The sequence below is a fragment of the Budorcas taxicolor genome, chromosome 16 (genome assembly GCF_023091745.1).
Source record: "Budorcas taxicolor isolate Tak-1 chromosome 16, Takin1.1, whole genome shotgun sequence".
In the NCBI taxonomy this organism is placed as follows: Eukaryota; Metazoa; Chordata; class Mammalia; order Artiodactyla; family Bovidae; genus Budorcas; species Budorcas taxicolor.
In genome coordinates this window covers 72,622,325-72,640,315 of record NC_068925.1, presented here as the reverse complement: position 1 = coordinate 72,640,315, position 17,991 = coordinate 72,622,325, and the positions used below count along the sequence as shown (strand labels likewise).

At 35.7% G+C, this 17,991-nt stretch overlaps 1 protein-coding gene across 1 annotated transcript in view; it reads right to left on the bottom strand.

The window, feature by feature from the left end:
• Positions 1 to 17,991, bottom strand: part of LPGAT1 (lysophosphatidylglycerol acyltransferase 1) — a 77,544-nt gene that overhangs the window by 14,996 nt on the left and 44,557 nt on the right. Inside the window, exons 6-7 of the mRNA XM_052654041.1 lie at positions 16,329 to 16,602; positions 12,872 to 12,998 (exon numbers count right to left, since the gene is read on the bottom strand). Coding sequence (XP_052510001.1) covers positions 12,872 to 12,998; positions 16,329 to 16,602 — 401 coding nt within the window. The remainder of the gene's footprint in view (positions 1 to 12,871; positions 12,999 to 16,328; positions 16,603 to 17,991) is intronic.

Genomic DNA, 17,991 nt, shown 5'->3' with positions numbered 1-17,991 from the left:
CATTAGAATGTTTGAATTTTCATGCCACAAAGACTCTAAAATGTGAGCTAACAAACAACACGGCTAAACCCTCAATTCAATTATGTCAATAGTATGTTAGGAGCCAATAAGCACTGAAGAAGATAAACTACTGATGCTTTCTTAAACCAAATAATCTAGCAGAGGGACAAGGAAAGTAAATAATCTAAAATCAGAATATGGTAAACGTTACATAAGGATTTTTGGAGAAGGAAATGGCAACCCACTCCAGTATTCTTGCCTGGAGAATTCCATGGACAGAGGAGCCTGGTGGGTTACAGTCCATGGGGTTGCAAAGAGTTGGACATGATTGAGCAACTTTCACTATATAAGGACTTTAAAGGATTTCTGTGTAAGTTTAAATGAAGGGGTGTGCATGTCTACTTATGACACAGGATACATGGAAAAGGCATCACTTGAGTTGGCTTAAAAGAGTAAGTTTAAAAAACTTAAATTTTCAACAGAGTAATGACAGGCATGTAGTTTTCAAGAGTCAGAGTACTATCAGGTTTGTGGTGAAAAATAATAGACCTATTTTTTCCCTCCTCAGATACCTATTTCCCAGATACAACCTCTTTCAACTTTATTTTGCTGTTCACTTCCACATTGGTTATATAACATGCTAGACTGTCCAATTTAAAATGTATTCATTAACTTCCTAACAGGGAAGACTGTTTTTGACTTCCTCCTCCTCTCCTGCAGTTAGTAATTCCTCCTTGGTGCCAACTCTGCCCTTTGTAACTATGCTTATTAGTTTATGTTCTATTTATTTTCTTACGTGTCTGTTCACTCTATCAGACTGTGCTATACTCATCTTTGCATATCCAGTATATAAATCAGTGCCTGCTCCTCTGTGAAAACTCAAATTTGCTGAACTGAATTAAATTCAAAGTAACCTGCCAGGGTAAAACTTGATGAGGTGCCATCTGTAGACAGCCATCAACAACACAACCATGGTTAACCGACACCACAAGGGCTAGTATGACAAGAATAGCTCAGAAATACGGAAACTACTTGTCACCAAAAATAGATTTATGGACAAGAACAGATCCTGTCAAACTTAACACATCAGAATATGCCCGAGTACTCAGTTCCCAGAAGTTTTGCTTTGAGTCATTGTCCTTAGGTAAGCTGCTCAGGCCTCATCCTCAACATACTAAGGAATAATATTTAGAGCTTCCTCCCGGATCCACTAGAAAAGTTGGTTTTTTTTTTTAAGCCACTCAGCTATCTGAAAAGGGCATAAACAATGAGATGGCATTGTTTATACCTCAAATTTATTCATTATATCTTTTTTGTGTTGCATTCTTTGAGACACAAATGCTTGCTGAATGAACTGAACTATCCAGTAAGCAAAATATAACACTGGTATATATGCTTATGAGAATCATTATTATGTTTTCCATGAGTCTAATGACTTCTTAATATTTTTGTTCAGACTTTCTTTTTTAAAGAGTAGTTTAAGGTTCACAGCAAAACTGAGGAGAAGGTACAGAGATCTCTGTATCTCTCTAAAGACTTAAACATTTTTTTTAATTTTGAAATAATTTCAGACTCAAAGCAAAGTTACCAAAATACTGCAAAGAATTCATATATATGCTTCAATCAGATTCCCAAAATATCATTATTTCTCATATTTACTTTATCATCTTTCCATATATATTTTTTCCTGATCTATCTATCTACATAGTCTTTCCTCAACTTTTGAGAGTAAGTTATAGATGGTGTGTCCCCTAAAATACTTCCATGAATGTTTTTTAAAATACAAGAACAGTCCTTTATATAACTATACTTCAATGATAAAAATCAGGAAATGAACACTGCTACTATTATCTAATTTACAATCTACAGATTTCATTCAAATTGTGCCGTGTTCCACTAATGTCTATAACAAAAAAAGGAAAGAAAAAAGACAGAAACAAAGGAATAAAGAAACAAGAAAAGAAACAAAGGGGGAAAAAAGGCACCATGCTTTAGGAAAAGGAGAATAGCAGTGAAATAAGAAAGATAGGGTAGAGTATCAGTATCAATAAAGGGAATATTTAATAAGCAGACATATTCTAGGTAAAAAGTATTGAAATCTGAGCTAGGTTATGGCATTTAGATAAAAAGAGAGAATAGAAACAAACACTGCAGAGGTAACTTTCATAGGAACTGGCAGCTGAATTTGAGAGAGAGGATAAAATTTGAAAGTGCAGAGTCAAAAAATTCCAAAATTTTCATTCTGGGTGAGGATAGAATTAGGTTAACATAAACCCCAAATGGAAAGAAACAAGTTTGTGTGAAGGAAAATGAGTTCAGTTCTAGACATATTAGGTTCGAAGAAGACAGGGTATCCAGGTGCAGGAAAGAAAGCTAAGTGAGGATTTGGAACTTGGGAGAAAGAATGAGAGCTAGAGGAACTCTACACAGGATCCATTTCTACATACTCTCCTATTATGAACCTCTTTCACAGGAGAAAAAAGAGAAGACTAAAAACAGGATTCTAGAGAAGGTCTATATTTAAGTAATCTGTGCGTGTGCATATGTGTGTGTGTGTCTGTGTGTGTATTCCTGTATTAAATGGAAGGTTAGACAAAAAAACCTAGTTAGCCTTTCCACTTTGCAGATCTAATTCAATGACTTTAAGTAACTATAAAATATAAAATATAAATAATGATCAGTGAGAGTTATGCTTAACCATTATTCAATTAAAATTTAAACTCTAAGAATTTTTTTTTAATTTGGAAGCTATAATATCTCCAACAAAACTTCCTTAGAAAACAAAAAGCATTTTTTGAATACCAATGGCAGTAACTATGCTTGACTAGAGAAATCTGAAAAAGAAAAGATAAACCCCCTGAGGGCCAAGGAAGGGAGGATAGAGCTTCATTTCCAAAGCTTACTCTCTCCAGATTCATACAATGAAAATAACTTAGCAAATTAGATTTTAGGTTATTAGATTCTTGGTTCTTTGTTAACAGTAAAAAATTTCTTTCATGTATAACTTCTTATAAAAACTTGAGAAGAAATTAAGCCTATCTTCTAAGTAGAGGATGGAGATTTTATCTTATTTGAAATGATGATTCACCTCTTTCAAATCATCAACTTCATTACAGAAACACAGAATTCAATCCATAATACAGTCAAACCTAAATTAAGACCACTTATTTAATGTCGTCAGCATCCTGAATTGTGTCAAACTAAAATGTTTTGTTTTCTTAAAGAAGAAAGAAAAAACTGCTGGGGCAGAAAAGAAAAAATAACTTGGGGGTGGTGAACATCAATAAAAACAGCCAAGCAGAACTAAAAACCTGAAAATTAAATTTAATGGGTAACTTTCCATTTTCCAACTGGAAGCTTTGAAAAAATCCAGACTTTTCCAGGGTAAAGCTAGGGCACAGAGGCAAAACAGTAAAAAACAAGAGATGACAAGAAAAGTAGATAGGAAGAAGAGAATCATTAGATAGTGAAAACAGAGGTGAAATGAGTGATAACTATGGTGATAAAGAAAAGTTCTATAAGAAAAACTAAAGACAGGACAATGTTTCCTTTTGCTATTAAAAAAAAGTCACTTTAAGTTCAAGGGGCAATTTAATGACCTTACTTTCAGATGAGTAATTTGGGGGCTGAGTGTGGTAAACCTCTAAACCTGCATCATTAGTACCTGGTGTGTACCACTTAGGTGTGTATTACTTTACAGTTACAGTTACTGAGAAAAGTGAAACCTCAATATGTCGAATAACTTATTTTTAATACATTAACTATATTCTACTTTATTCTAGATTTTATACTAAAAAAATTATTACAGAAATTTAAGCTGCTTAAACTCACTTTAAAATTATGGATAGGGGACTTTCCTGGTGGCCCAGTGGTTAAGAATCCGCCTTACAATGCAAGGGATCTGGGTGTTCATTGGTAGGACTGATGTTGAAGCTGAAACTCCAATACTTTGGCCACCTGATGTGAGAAGCTGATTCATTGGAAGAGACCCTGATGCCGGGAAAGATTGAGGGAAGGGGGAGAAGGGGATGACAGAGGATGAGATGGCTGGATGGCATCACCAACTTGATGGACACAGGTTTGGGTGGACTCAGGGAGTTGGTGACGGACAGGGAGGCCCAGTGTGCTGCGGTTCATGGGGTCGCAAAGAGTCGGACACAACTGAGCGACTGAACTGAACTGAACTCTGGATCTTCTTTGCTGTGCATGGGCTTTCTCTAGTTGTAGCGAGTGGGGTTTACTCTCCAGTCCTGTTGCACAGGCTTCTCACTGAGGTGGCATCTCCTGTTTCAGAGCAGGGCTCTCGGGCATGCAGGCTTCGGGAGTTGCAGCTTGCAGGCTTTAGCGTGATGGGTCAGAGGTTGTAGTGTACAAGTTTAGTTGCCCTGTGGCATGCAGATTCCCAACCACTGAACCACCAGGGAGTTCCTCAAATAATTTTTTAAATTGAAAAATTAATACATTCACATTGTAAAAAACAAACAAAAGGCCTAAAATAGTACAAAGATTCACTCCCCAGGGGCAGAGGGAGAGAGGAGAGAGGCAGCAACTACTGTGGCAGCATGCCAAATATCTAATTAAATAACATGAAGAGACGTGAACTGAAAGTCACTCAGTCGTGTCTAACTCTTTGCGACCCCATGGACGTCTATGGAACTTTCTAGGCCAGAATACTGGAGAGGGAAGCCTTTCCCTTCTCCAGGGGATCTTCCCAACCCAGGGATCGAACCCAGGTCTCCCAATTGCAGGTGGATTCTTTACCAGCTGAGCCATAAGGGAAGCCCAATTAAATAATAACTAAGGCTTTATTTTACTGGGTTTTAAGATGACTTTCAGTTTCAGAGATGTTAATATGTGAAAAAATATGTATCTTAATGGATGAAATAGGATATATGATGTCTTACTTGTTGTGTTTTTTAGAACTTACTTGTAGTTTCTAAGAAGTAACACTACTTTATCGACAGGCTTCAAGCATCCCCTTTAAAACTACCAAATATAGAAAATATAGTTAGAAAACCATCAACCATACACAAGTTCCCAAGTAAATCCGGATTCTCTAATCTTTCCATTGATCAAGGATGAGATGGCTGGATGGCATTACTGACTCGATGGACACGAGTCTGAGTGAACTCCGGGAGTTGGTGATGGACAGGGAGGCCTGGCATGCTGCGATTCATGGGGTCGCAAAGAGTCGGACACGACTGAGCGACTGAACTGAACTGAACCCTGCCCTTAAAGTACACTGCTTTAATTACACTAAGCCTTGACATCTGGTAGGAAGAATTCCTCTGTCCTGTTTATCTTCAAAACTATCTTAGCTATTCATTTGTCTTTACTCTCTCAAGTGAATTTTAGAACCATCTGTCAGGTTTCCAGAAAAAAAAAATCCTGAATTCTGATCCTAATACTCCTGGATAATGTAACTTCAATTATATTAAATTTATAGATTAAATTTGATTAAATTTATAGATTGGGAGAATTTACATCTTTATACTTTTCAGCCTTCCCCCTATGAACACAGTATCTCTTTCCACTTTTTCAGTTTTTTTTATGTTCTTCAATGCAGTTTTATATTTTCCTTCATAGAAGCCTTCTACATTTTTTTCTTAAGTTTTATTGGTAAATACTTAATAGTCTTCTTGTTTCTCAGATAAGCATCTTTTTAAAAATATCACATTTTCTATGTAGTGTCAGAATAAAGGGATAATATTGATTTTCTGTAATAATTTTATATCAAGATTGCTGAACTCCATAAATAGATGGTGAACTCAGTTTCTTTGGTTTTCTACATAGACCACTGCAATGGGTCAACTTGACTGGGCTAAAGGATGTCCAAATAATGTTTTACGTTATTTGTAAATAAATAAAAAATAATGTTTTACATTACCTGAAATAATGTTTGGTGTGCTATAAGGGTGTGCTCTAAGGATGTCACTGGAAGCGATTAGTATTCAAATCAGAAGACTAAGTTAAGAAGATCCACTTCACCAATGCTGGAGGGCAGCATCTAATCCACTGAGGTCCTAACTAGAACGGAATAGTGGAAGAAGGGGGAGTCCACTGTCTTTGCTAAGACCTCCTTCTGCTGCTCTAGAACATCGGCACTCCTAGTTCTTAGGCTTTCAGACTTCCCCACCTTTTTCAGAACTTGGGACTCAGACTGAATTATACCACTGGTTTTCCTGGTTCTCCAGCTTGCAGATACTAGATCATGGGACTTCCTGGCTTCCATAACCAGGAGAGCCAACTCCTGTAATAAATCTATTCTTGATCTCTCTCTATATCCTATTGGTTCTATTTCTCCGAAGAACCCTAACTAATACAAATATCCATCATCCCAATGGATGATTTATATCTCATCTGCCAATTAAGTTTAGAACAATTTCAATAGCTTTATAGTTAGGGACATAGTAGGGAAAAATCCTTTTTAATGACTCATCAAACAATAAAAGACTATGGACTTCAATCCATCACTATCAGGGTATCTTAAGCAAATTGATTCTCTTTATATGTTACATGCCAGAAGAGGTTTTGACTCTAAATTGAAATTTCTGACATTATTGTTTGGGGTTAAAGGGATGGTATTAGGAGGTATCATTTTTTTCCTCAAAGCACTGGATATATTTGAAAATTTTAAACGAATAACAGCATTCAAAAACTATTTCTGACAATCAGACATTATTTACCTTTTGACAGAAGTAAGCATCATCACTTAAAAGGTATTTCTTGTGAAACAAATTCAACCCTTAATCTGATGAAGTTGTAGTACCTACCCACCAATTTATAGGAAATATAGGGAACAGAGAAATACATAGGACACAAATCAGCAAAACAAAAACTGTATAAACTCTACAGGGCAAATGATATGGTATCTCAAAAAATAAGCCACAAGGAAAATAAAAGAGGGAGGAATCTGGACACAAAAGAAACTTGAGATATGTCAACCAATTGCAAGTTAACTGAATTCAAAGTGTCAAAAAAATAATTTATGAGACAATCCAGGAAAATTGATGACTGATTGGATATTTGATAATATTAATAAACTATTAATATTTTAGGTATGATAATGTGTACTGTTTTTTACAAAAAGAATTATCACATTTTAGAGAATATACAATAAAACATTTACAAATGAAATGATATAATGTCTGAGCCTTCCTTCAAAATAATCCACTGGAACCTGGGAAATAACACAGAGGAAACAACATTCACCGTAAGTGTAAAACAGGTATATGGGGTTTCATTTCCAGGTTTGAAATTTTCCATAACAAAAAGTTTTGGAGAAAAACACTATTTCTGAAATTATAGCCCCCAAAACTGATAAAAACTTGTAATTTGTTTTAAGAAGTAAAGGGAAAAAACAGAAAGAAAAATCAAAGTGATATAATATTAATCACAAATATTATAGGTTTATGCATAAAATTAACAAAATATTATACTATTTTAAAATGTTGGTAATTTTTCTAATAAATAAGTTTTTCTGTAATTTTAATAACACTCTCCAATCTAACATCAGAACTAAATATATCTATTATAAAAAATCTAAAATATGGGGTAGGATAAACTCAATGTATGTACTGACATTCAGCATAGTATTATTAAAATCAAGAATGAAACCTGAGAAGTCTATGATCAATAGGAAAATAATTAAATGTATTTAGTAACCAGGATTTTGGAAAGCCACTAAAAATTAAAAACTTCATAAGGGTACTTAAAAATATTTATAAAATTTGTAATCTTAACATCTAGAACATGTGTAGTACAGGTTTAACGTTCATTAAAATGCAATGTGGAATAAAGTAGAATAAAAATAACTTTTATGCATATTACAACTGCAGCTATACTATAAACATACATAAAACAATATTGAAATATGAAAAAAATATTTTATGTGAGCATGCTGGGAGAGATTTTTTTCCCTCTATGATGTATTTTCATAGTTACATGTTTTTATTTTTAAAAATAAATTTAATGTTTTAAAAGTATGTAAAGAGCATCTAATAACATTAAAGAAATTTAATTCTTTAATCTCCTAAAGCTAATCATTTTAGTATATCATCAATAAAAATTATTAGTGAGATATTTTATATTCCTTTTTCCTACTAGTCTTTAAAATTCACTGTATATTTTACACATACAGAACGTTTCAAATCAGACTAGTTACATTTTAAGTGCTTAATAGCATATGTGGCTACTGGCTGCTGTAACTGGACAGTGCATGTCTAAATAGCACAAACTTCAGCATTCATACATTCAACAAGTACTGCATTCTAGAAATGCTTTATTTTCTTTACTGATAAAACTATCCTGAGGCAAATATGTCAGAATGTTAACACTTGTCCATCCTTGCTAATGAATATATTTTCTTTAAAAATATTCATTAAATAGTACTTTTCTGAATTAATTCCCACCCTCCTACAAACAGAAAATAATTTACTACCCAAAGTCTCTAACTGAACACCTTCGAAGTTACCAACGTTCCAATCAATTTAGACATGAAAGTAACACCTCTGCTTTTAGCAATTTATCTATCCCATTACACTTATGGTTTGGAGAAGGAAATGGCAACCCACTCCAGTACTCTTGCCTGGAGAATCCCATGGATGGAGGAGCCCGGTAGGCTATAGTCCATGGGGTCGCTAAGAGTTGGATACAACTGAGCAACTTCACTTTCACTTTTCACTTTCATGTATTGGAGAAGGAAATGGCAACCCACTCCAGTGTTCTTGCCTGGAGAATCCCAGGGACAGAGGAGCCTGGTGGGCTGCCATCTATGGGGTTGCACAGAGTCGGACACGACTGAAGCGACTTAGCAGCAGCAGCACAGTCATGGTTATAACTTAAAGATTTTTAAAAATATAAGCCATTTCTGCACGACAGAATCATCTTCTCCAACTCACTTTTTCTAATTTGGAGTGAAGGAGACATTTAAGGATGGGTTACTTTTGCTTTTATCCCTGTAACATTCTATCCCTGTAATTAAAATCTAATTCATGTTTAATTTTGCTACTAATTCCTCAACAGCAGCACACTGTGCCCATTTCTACTTTAATTGGAATAAGCTGTCTTCTGATGTGACTGTAATATGAAGGGGAGGAAAAAGTTGTTCCCCTCAAATGGTTCTCATATTTAAGACTTAGTTCCTCTTTTAAAGGGGCTTCATCTAGTGAGTCAGATGGTAAAGAGTCTGCCTGCAGTGTGAGGGGACCTAGGTTCAATCCCTGGGTTGGGAAGATTCCCCGGAGAAGGAAATGGGAACTCACTCCAGTATTCTTGCCTGCAAAATCCCATGGACCGAGGAGCCTGGCAGGCTACAGTCCACGGGGTTGCAAAAAGGCAGAGATGACTGAGCGACCTCACTCTCTTCTTTCACTTTCCTCTTTTAAAACAACCTTCACTTCTGAAAGAGATCCATAAGGCAGTTGTATCCACAATAACGAAAAATATTTCCCTAGTTAAATAATATATAGCATTGCGAAGTAAAGAATAAGACACCTTTTAAAGTAACTTGTGCTTAGTCGCTCAGTCGTGTCCAACTCTTTGTGACCCCACGGACTATAGCCTGCCAGACTTCTCTGTCCATGGAATTTTCCAGGCAAGAATACTGGAGTGGGTTGCCATTTCCTTCTCCATTAAAGTAGTTTAGATACAATCTATGCAGAATGCTAATCTATTAGTACTGGATTTATCAATAACCCATACAAACCTTATATATCTTAGTAAATGTACTTTGTGTAGTTTTTTTAAGCACTTTAAAAATCAGTGTATCATTTGGTGCTCAAACAATGCATTTACGGCACTGTTATTTACTACCTGTTCATAGGATAGGATCTAATAAATAGCCACGTCAAAAATTTTAACTTTCTCACTTACGTGGTATTTTAGGAAAGTATTCTATAGTACATAATAATACGTATATATAGACTTCATCTCTTCCAGAAATCCTAAAAATCAACATAAGCCTAAGAAGTAACAATTGAACTGACAATGTAGAAAACTGCTTTTGGAAGAAAAAATAGTTTCTATCAGAACAGTTAAAATTAGCTATTGCATTCTTCTAATTCTTTCCTGTGAACATCAGTATAGAAATATAAAATCTAAAAGACCATTCAGCTGCACATTCTGGTAACTGGATATTCTTTTCCTATTTAAATAAAGACCAAATGTTTTCTAAGCACTTGAGTGTACTAACACATTATGGCTGTAGTCACTTGGTAGGGGAAATGTCTTTCTTGCTCAGAGATCTCCATACACCTGTCACAGTACGTTGCAAAGAGATACAGAACAGGTAGTGGAATCCACTTAGTAGCCTTGACAATAATTTCCAAGAAGGAAAAAAAATGTATTAAAGAAATTTAAAATGGCCTAACCATTGATTAATGGTAAATAAATGATGGCAATTTTATTATTTCCCAAGTGAACTCTGATGGCCAGCAATGTTGCAGTATAACAATAGAGCGCTCCAGCCATCCAGGGGCACACTGTGCCACTCTTAGCAGGCTCCAAGATGATCGCACAGGAAAGAACAGTTACTACCTTCTATTCAGTTCAGTTCATTCAGTTCAGTTGCTTAGTCGTGTCCAGCTCTTTGCGACCCCATGGACTGCACCACGCCGGGCTTCCCTGTCCATCACCCCTCTTCTCCCGCCTTCAATCTTTCCTAGCATCAGGGTCTTTTCAAATGAGTCAGTTCTTAGCATCAAACTACCTTCCATGAAATCTACTTAAAATACAATAAAAATACTTCGTATACACAGAAACCTATTACAAATTTAATATTTATGAATTGTTAAACTTCTCTTTAACCTGTTTGTACTTTCAACTTGGAGTTTCACTCCCCTGGTGGTTTAGTGGTTAGGATTTGGTGCTTTCAACTTGGAGTTTCTCCTAGCATTGTTTCATTTAGTCACTGCTGCTGCTGCTGCTGCTGCTGCTGCTGCTAAGTCGCTTCAGTCGTGTTCAACTCTGTGCGACCCCATAGACTGCAGCCCACCAGGATCTGCCTGCCGCCCCTGGGATTCTCCAGGCAAGAACACTGGAGTGGGTTGCCATGCCTTCTCCAATGCATGAAAGTGAAAAGTGAAAGTGAAGTTGCTCAGTTGTGTCCGACTTTTCGTGACCCCATGGAGTGCAGCCTACCAGGCTTCTCCGTTCATGGGATTTTCCAGGCAAGAGTACTGGAGTGGGTTGCCATTGCCTTCTCCACATTTAGTCACTACTATCTCCAAATTTGATTTGCTCTAAAACAACTGCATTTTAAGTGGTAGCAGTGATCTATTATATTGGCTCTTTGCAAACTTTTCTACTAATTGCATTATTTCTTTTGAAGTAGAGAAACTGACATACATGCAATAACTCTAAGTGGGATCTGATAAATACTGGGCAAAATAGAATAATTCCTTTCTAACTCTCACATGTTGTTCTTGTTGCTATTGTTTAGTTGCTGAGATATGTTGGGCACACTAAATCATGCCCAACACTTTGTGACGCTATGGATTGTAGCCCCCCAGGCTTCTCTGTCCAGGGGATTTCCCAGGCAGGATACTGGAGTGGGTTGCCATTTCCTCTTCCTGACCCAAGGGTCAAACCCTCATCTCCTGCACTGGCAGGCACATTCTTTACCACTGGGTCACCAGGGAAGCCCAACTATCACATGTATTGCTGTTGTTGTTTTAGTTGCTCAGTCATGTCTGACTCTTTACGACCCCGTGAACTATATAGCTCACCAGGCTCCTCTGTCCATGGGATTCTCCAGGCAAGAATACTGGAGTGGGTTGCCATTTCCTTCTCCAATCACATGTATAGTCTTCTAAATTATACTGGGGGGAAAAACTAGCAAAAGTACTAACTTGTCTGCTGCTGCTGCTGCTGCTGCTGCTGCGTCGCTTCCGTCGTGTCCGACTCTGTGCGACCCCATAGACGGCAGTCCACGAGGCTCCCCCGTCCCTGGGATTCTCCAGGCAAGAACATTGGAGTGGGTTGCCATTTCCTTCTCCACTAACTTGTCTAGCTACACCAAATTACCAAAGTGATTGTTTCGATTAAATTCTCTAAGAATGGGTGTTGCGTTATCTTTAAAGTCAGTTGAGATGAAGAAGAAAAACATTTTCTATGTCATGTGAAGCAAAACTGGCTTGTACTAATTTTGGGCTAATAGTAATGTTCTGGATAAGATATGCTTAACTGCAGAAAAAGAATACATTCATGAATAGACTTTAAAATCCACCTATAAGTAAACCGACATTAAGCTAAATTATCATTTTTCAGTGAACTTCATAGTTTCCAAACTACCTTCTGTGTGCACCTATTCCCCAGTTTAAGCAGTCGATGCTACTTAGTTTTTCTTGCCAATCTACCCACATTAAAAGAGAAAGAGATCTAACCTCATTATTTGTATTATTCACATCTGTATATATATGGTTTCTAATGCTGCATTTTAAATCTCTTATTCTAATTGGAAACATTTCATTCTTATTTAAAAAATTTTAAATATAACCAAACAACTGGAGAGTCTGAACAGAAACCAATTCTTCTGAGAACAATAAACAAACAAACAAAACAGAAAACCAAGAATGTTTTGTTTTACAAGTACCGTGTATGTTTCCATTTACTTTAATTTCAATGGTGTTATTCCTGACAGGACAAATCTAGAATATGCAATAAACAGACTGTTTTGGAATTAAGAAAGCTAAGGATTAAAATAAAGCCAAAATCCCCCCAACAGCCAAACAAAACACCAATCTTTCTTTTCCTATCCCCCAGGGTGTCCTGGTGGACTAGAATAATACATGAGGTGACCTAGTCAACCTACGGCTGATAGAGACAGTACTTTATGTTGGATTAATGCTGAGTACTAATACGGGATTCTTACCTGTAATGTACATGTGTGACTGCTGGTTTCCTGTATCCAAGGATCCAGGTTTGAATATCTATGGGTTCAGCTTTGGGATAAGCTATGGTTGTATCTATTATCCACTGGAGGCCTTTTGATTTGTTGTCTGAGAACAATATAAAATTAGATCAATTTTTATGTTATCTGCATCAAATAACACTAAAAAAAACTAACCCGAAACAAGCATAGAAAGTGTAAAGCATCTTGAAAACGTCAAAAGCTAAAGTATCACATCAGGAAAGTGAAAAGCAGATCTCAAAACAAACAAAAAAATCCATTCACTAAATATAACACAAGATTATATACAAACACTATATTATAATACAAACACTAAGATTTGTGATACTTGGAAGACATTAATAAATATTGGAATAAGGCAGTAAAATTAAGCATTTTATTGACACACATGATCTTCAGTTGCTGCTTTTGTTCAAAACCAACAACAAAACACCCCTCCCATATGTCAAGAGTTATAGAAAAATAAAGCAATAAACTGTCCACCCTTTGGCAGGAACAACAACAGGTGGTAACCACTGTTGTGGGAGGGGCTGGGGAAGTTCTGCTCGCTGCAGTCCTCTGCACTCCGTTTCTGTTCCCAGCTCAGGGTACAAAGTTGAGCAAGAATTGAGAGGGGAATCCTCCCAGAGAATGCTAATAGGTAGACTTTAAAGTGTAAAGGTCCTTTGTTTGAAGTAATTAAAGGATCTTTAAAACAATAAAACTTACTTTTAAACATAAGGCCAAATGTACAGAAGGAATCAACAATATTTTACTTAAAATTTCAAATAATTAAATACTGGCCTAAAATTCTTTTAAAATTTTAGACAACATTCTAAAGGGGAAAAAATACTCATATAAGAAATAAGTGTAAAAAATTTAATTTTTAAATAATATATTGCTGAAGGAATAGTGTAGGTAAAGAGAGACATTTTAACAAGCTACCCATGGCATACAGGCTGAAATGTTTGGGGCTAAAGTGATGACTGCAACTTACCTTGAGCTGCATTTTAAAAAAAAACAAAAACAAACAAAATGGACTAATAGACAGATAGAAGGATAGAGAGACATGTGATAAAACAGTAAAGTGTTGACTGTAAAATCTAGTTGGTCTGCTCATTAACTGCAAAATTGCAAAGTTCTTTTAATTTTTATGGATGTTTAAAAATTTTTATAATAAAATGGTTGGGAAAAATCACCAGAGTTCAGTTTAATATTGATTAAATCATACAAAAATGAAAATACTAATAATTTTAAAGTTAATTAGATACAACTTTATTTTTACATGTTTATGTTTACATGTTTAAAACCAACATGAAGGCATGGTTTTTGTTTATATAGAATAAAATACTAAATAGTGAATATGAACACTAAAAAAATAAAATACAAATACCAAAACATAGAGAAGAAAAGGTAAAATATAAGTAAAACTAATTTTGGGGTATACAGTTTATTATAGAATTTCTTATGGGATTTTTCCTAATCTGCTAGAAGAAAAAAAAATTTTTTTCTTGACAGGTAAGAAGTGGATTTATTTAGAGAGATACACATCCCACAGACAGAATGTGATCTGTCTCAGAAAGAGAGGGCAGCCCTGGGAGAAACACACTCCACAGAGTGTGGGCCATCTCAGAAGGTGAGAGGCCTAAAAATTTCAACTAAGGTAAGATAAGTAATAAACAATTTCACAGAAACTGTTTCTCTCCAAAAGGAAAACAAAACAAAACAAAACATTTTTCTTCCCTTGTGTGTAATCAATATGATAAGTACCCATTCCTTTGGGATCTAGACCACTACAGAATATTGACTGGGTAAAACTATTTAAAAACAGCAGCCTTTATTAGTGCAATTAAGCCTGTTTGTAAGACCTTTGCCTTCAAGCTTTGGCTTGGCTGACATTGCCACAGTGTCTCTGCAACCGTGAAGCTATTCCGAACCTTCCTTTTCTATTAAAAGACTCTTTCAATTTGTCTTTTTAATAGATGATGAAAGATCAAGAGAGCTGACTGCCAGGCAGCTGTTTGCAAAAAACAAAAGAACTCAGCACAATCTCATGGCATTATTTTTATATCTGTCATCTAAAATAACACATATTTCTGAGGGTCCATCATTTCCATTTTTATTTTATCTAAAGACTATTAAAAGAAATAGTAAAATGCTACTAAGGAAACAGGCCTAGTCAGTTTCTTTCAGCTTTTTTTTTTTTTCTTTCAGCTTTCTGACTTATAATTTATCAGCAAACTTTCACAGTGTCTTAGAGAAAATTGTTCAAAAGAGCCTTCACATTGTTGGCACAAACAGATGCTGCAGATATGCATACCTCATCAGACTATCTGCAAGAGAGCTGCATCTTTGAGGATGGTTTACTCTTCCTGGCCATAAAAGTAATATGTACTATTTTTTTTTAATTCAGGAAAGTATTAAGAAATGGGGAAAAATTATCCATAATGTTACAACTCAGAGGAGCAATCACTAATATTCTGGAATCTTTCCTTTCACAAATTTTCTACTGCCTTATTATTTACATATTTAAGCTCATATTGTTTACACAAGAGTGTTATGTTCCTCCGACTCCATTAATATTATAGAGCAGAAGCATTTTCTAAGCCCATAGACATCATTCATAATGGCTGTGTTGTATTCTGTTAGATGGATATTTAATAATTCTTATCTATTCTCTCTTCTGGCTATTTCCAATTTCCTGCCATTCGACATAATGCTGTGATAAACTACTGTGCCAATATTTCAGATCATTCTGTTTTGATAAGTATTATATGCAGTGGAGGAACTAATCAACATTTTAAGACTTTCAATAAATATTGTCCAATTGTATTAAATTCACTCTCTGTATTAAAAACAAAAAAAACTTTCTAAATTTGATAAATGCAAAATATATATATCATTATAATTTCATTTGCATACAGTTTTTCAAATTAGTCATTTCTATTCCTATATCTTTTAATATAGTAATTCCACTTATAGGAATTTACACTACTTACATGCTTCACAAATCTGAAAAGATATTTACAGGGATGGCAACTGAAGCAGTGTGAATGGCCAGGAGAAAGGTATACAGGAAGGGAAAGACACCTTTGACCTTATACATTCCTATATTATTTGAATAAATTACTGTAAGCATGGACTACTTTGTAAATAGAAACATTAAAAAGTTATATTTTCAGGACTTCCCTGGCAGTCCAGTGATTTAGGCTGCACCTTCCAATGCAGGGGATGTGGGTTCAATTCCAGGTTGGGGAACTAAGATCCCACATGTGAGCCATGAGCTACAACTAAAACCCAACATAGCCAAACAAATAAATATTTCAAGTTATATTTTCATCTTCTTCCTCAGTATTATTTCTATTCAACAAAAATAAAAAAGAACTCCAGAAAAGCCTCTAATTCCAAGAAAAGAAAAAAATGCTAAAACCCATCATACCTAATTCCTTAGCGTCTCCTCCTGCTGGACTTCCATTTTCCTGTCGTGCTACAAGTGCACGCAAAATAATTTTTGTTGCCCCAACTCTTGGCAAAGTGACATGTGTAAGAAACGGCAAGTTATTTTTCTTGGCAAATGACTGACTGATTTCTCGCCTCTTCCTGAGGAAGCCCCCTTCTGGAAACAGAACAATCCATTTTCGATCTCTGCTCCTGTAATTATTTTCTAGGTGCTTCTTAAGAAGAAGAAGCTGTTGGTCACGATGAGATTTTCCCTAGAGGGTAAACACATGTATAATAAGCATAGGTATGAAATTTAAAGACCATAAATGCTAGAAATTACTGCTTCCAGAGTAAATCCCAAACACAGGCTACAATAGTGACTTCCCCCTGCACCCTACTGCTTACTTCCCCTTTTGACCACAGTGGCAAAAGGAAGTTATTAGCACTTACATAAATAAACCCTTCTCTCTGAAGAAACAAATTGCTCTAATTGCCCCTGAAAGTTTATTCACTCTTCATTAGTGAGTATTTACTGAGTATCTACTACTTACTTGCCAGGCACGTCTTAGAGATAGAGAAGTAAGACACCCTTGTGGAGGATGCATGCAACTGGTGATAAGCGTTAGGAAGAAGAGCAAGAGGCTAGAGAAATGCAACAGGGCCAGGGGAAGCAACTCCAGGGAGATGAAATTTAAGCAAAGAGCTGATAATGTGAGGGAATAAGCCATGTGAACATGAGTGGCAGAGAACAGGTGATGAAGACAAAAGAGACAAAGGGCCCTGAGGTGGGAGTAACCTCGGCATTTCCGAGAGCATGACAAGGTCAGTATGGCTGAGAACTGTAGAGAGTTGGAGATCATATGAGAAAGGCCTTGAGTTTGGTGAGTAGTAATTTGGGATGGGATGTCATTAAACAGTTTTCAAAAAGGGAGAGTCATGATCTTATTTACATTAAATATCTTCTGGCTCCAGTGACAAAAAGACTGCAGGAAATGAGTTAGGAGACTGCTGTAGAGTCTGGACAGGGGAGTTTGATGAGATTCAACTACAGGATATAGATGAGAGGTGCATACATTCAGGAAAAAAGTCTGAATGCTAACAGGATGTTCTGATGGACTGGGTTTCAGTTGTGAGGGAAAGTAAGGAAAGAGGATAACTTGGATACTGAAAAAAAGAATTCAGAAGCATTTTCAGGAAAGCCCCAAACTCATGACTAAATATTAGAAAGGTTCTTCCTTTCAGTATGATCAATTTGCTAGTAATTTTCCAGCCAACAAAATTACAGAAGCTCCCCCAAATAATTCGTTATGCTTTCAGTCTTTAAATTATTCCAAATGCAAAACAAATAACAATTTTCTTAGCTGATACATGGAACTGATTATGATTAAACTTTATTAAGTTCCCAAGACTACACGTAAAATATTTTTAATATCCTTGGAAATATTTTCTTAAAAATGTCTAGTAGCAGAGCCCCAAGAGATTTTCTTTAATATTAATTTTTTTTCTCTCTTTCTCTTACCCTCAAGTTATAGATTTTAATTACTATCTAACAGGAAAAATATTTTTGTTCTTTATAAGTGAATTTGTAAGTTTCTCCAATAATCTGAAATATAGTCTTAAGTATGTAAAACAACACTGTAATAAAAAAGGAAATGTTTTGG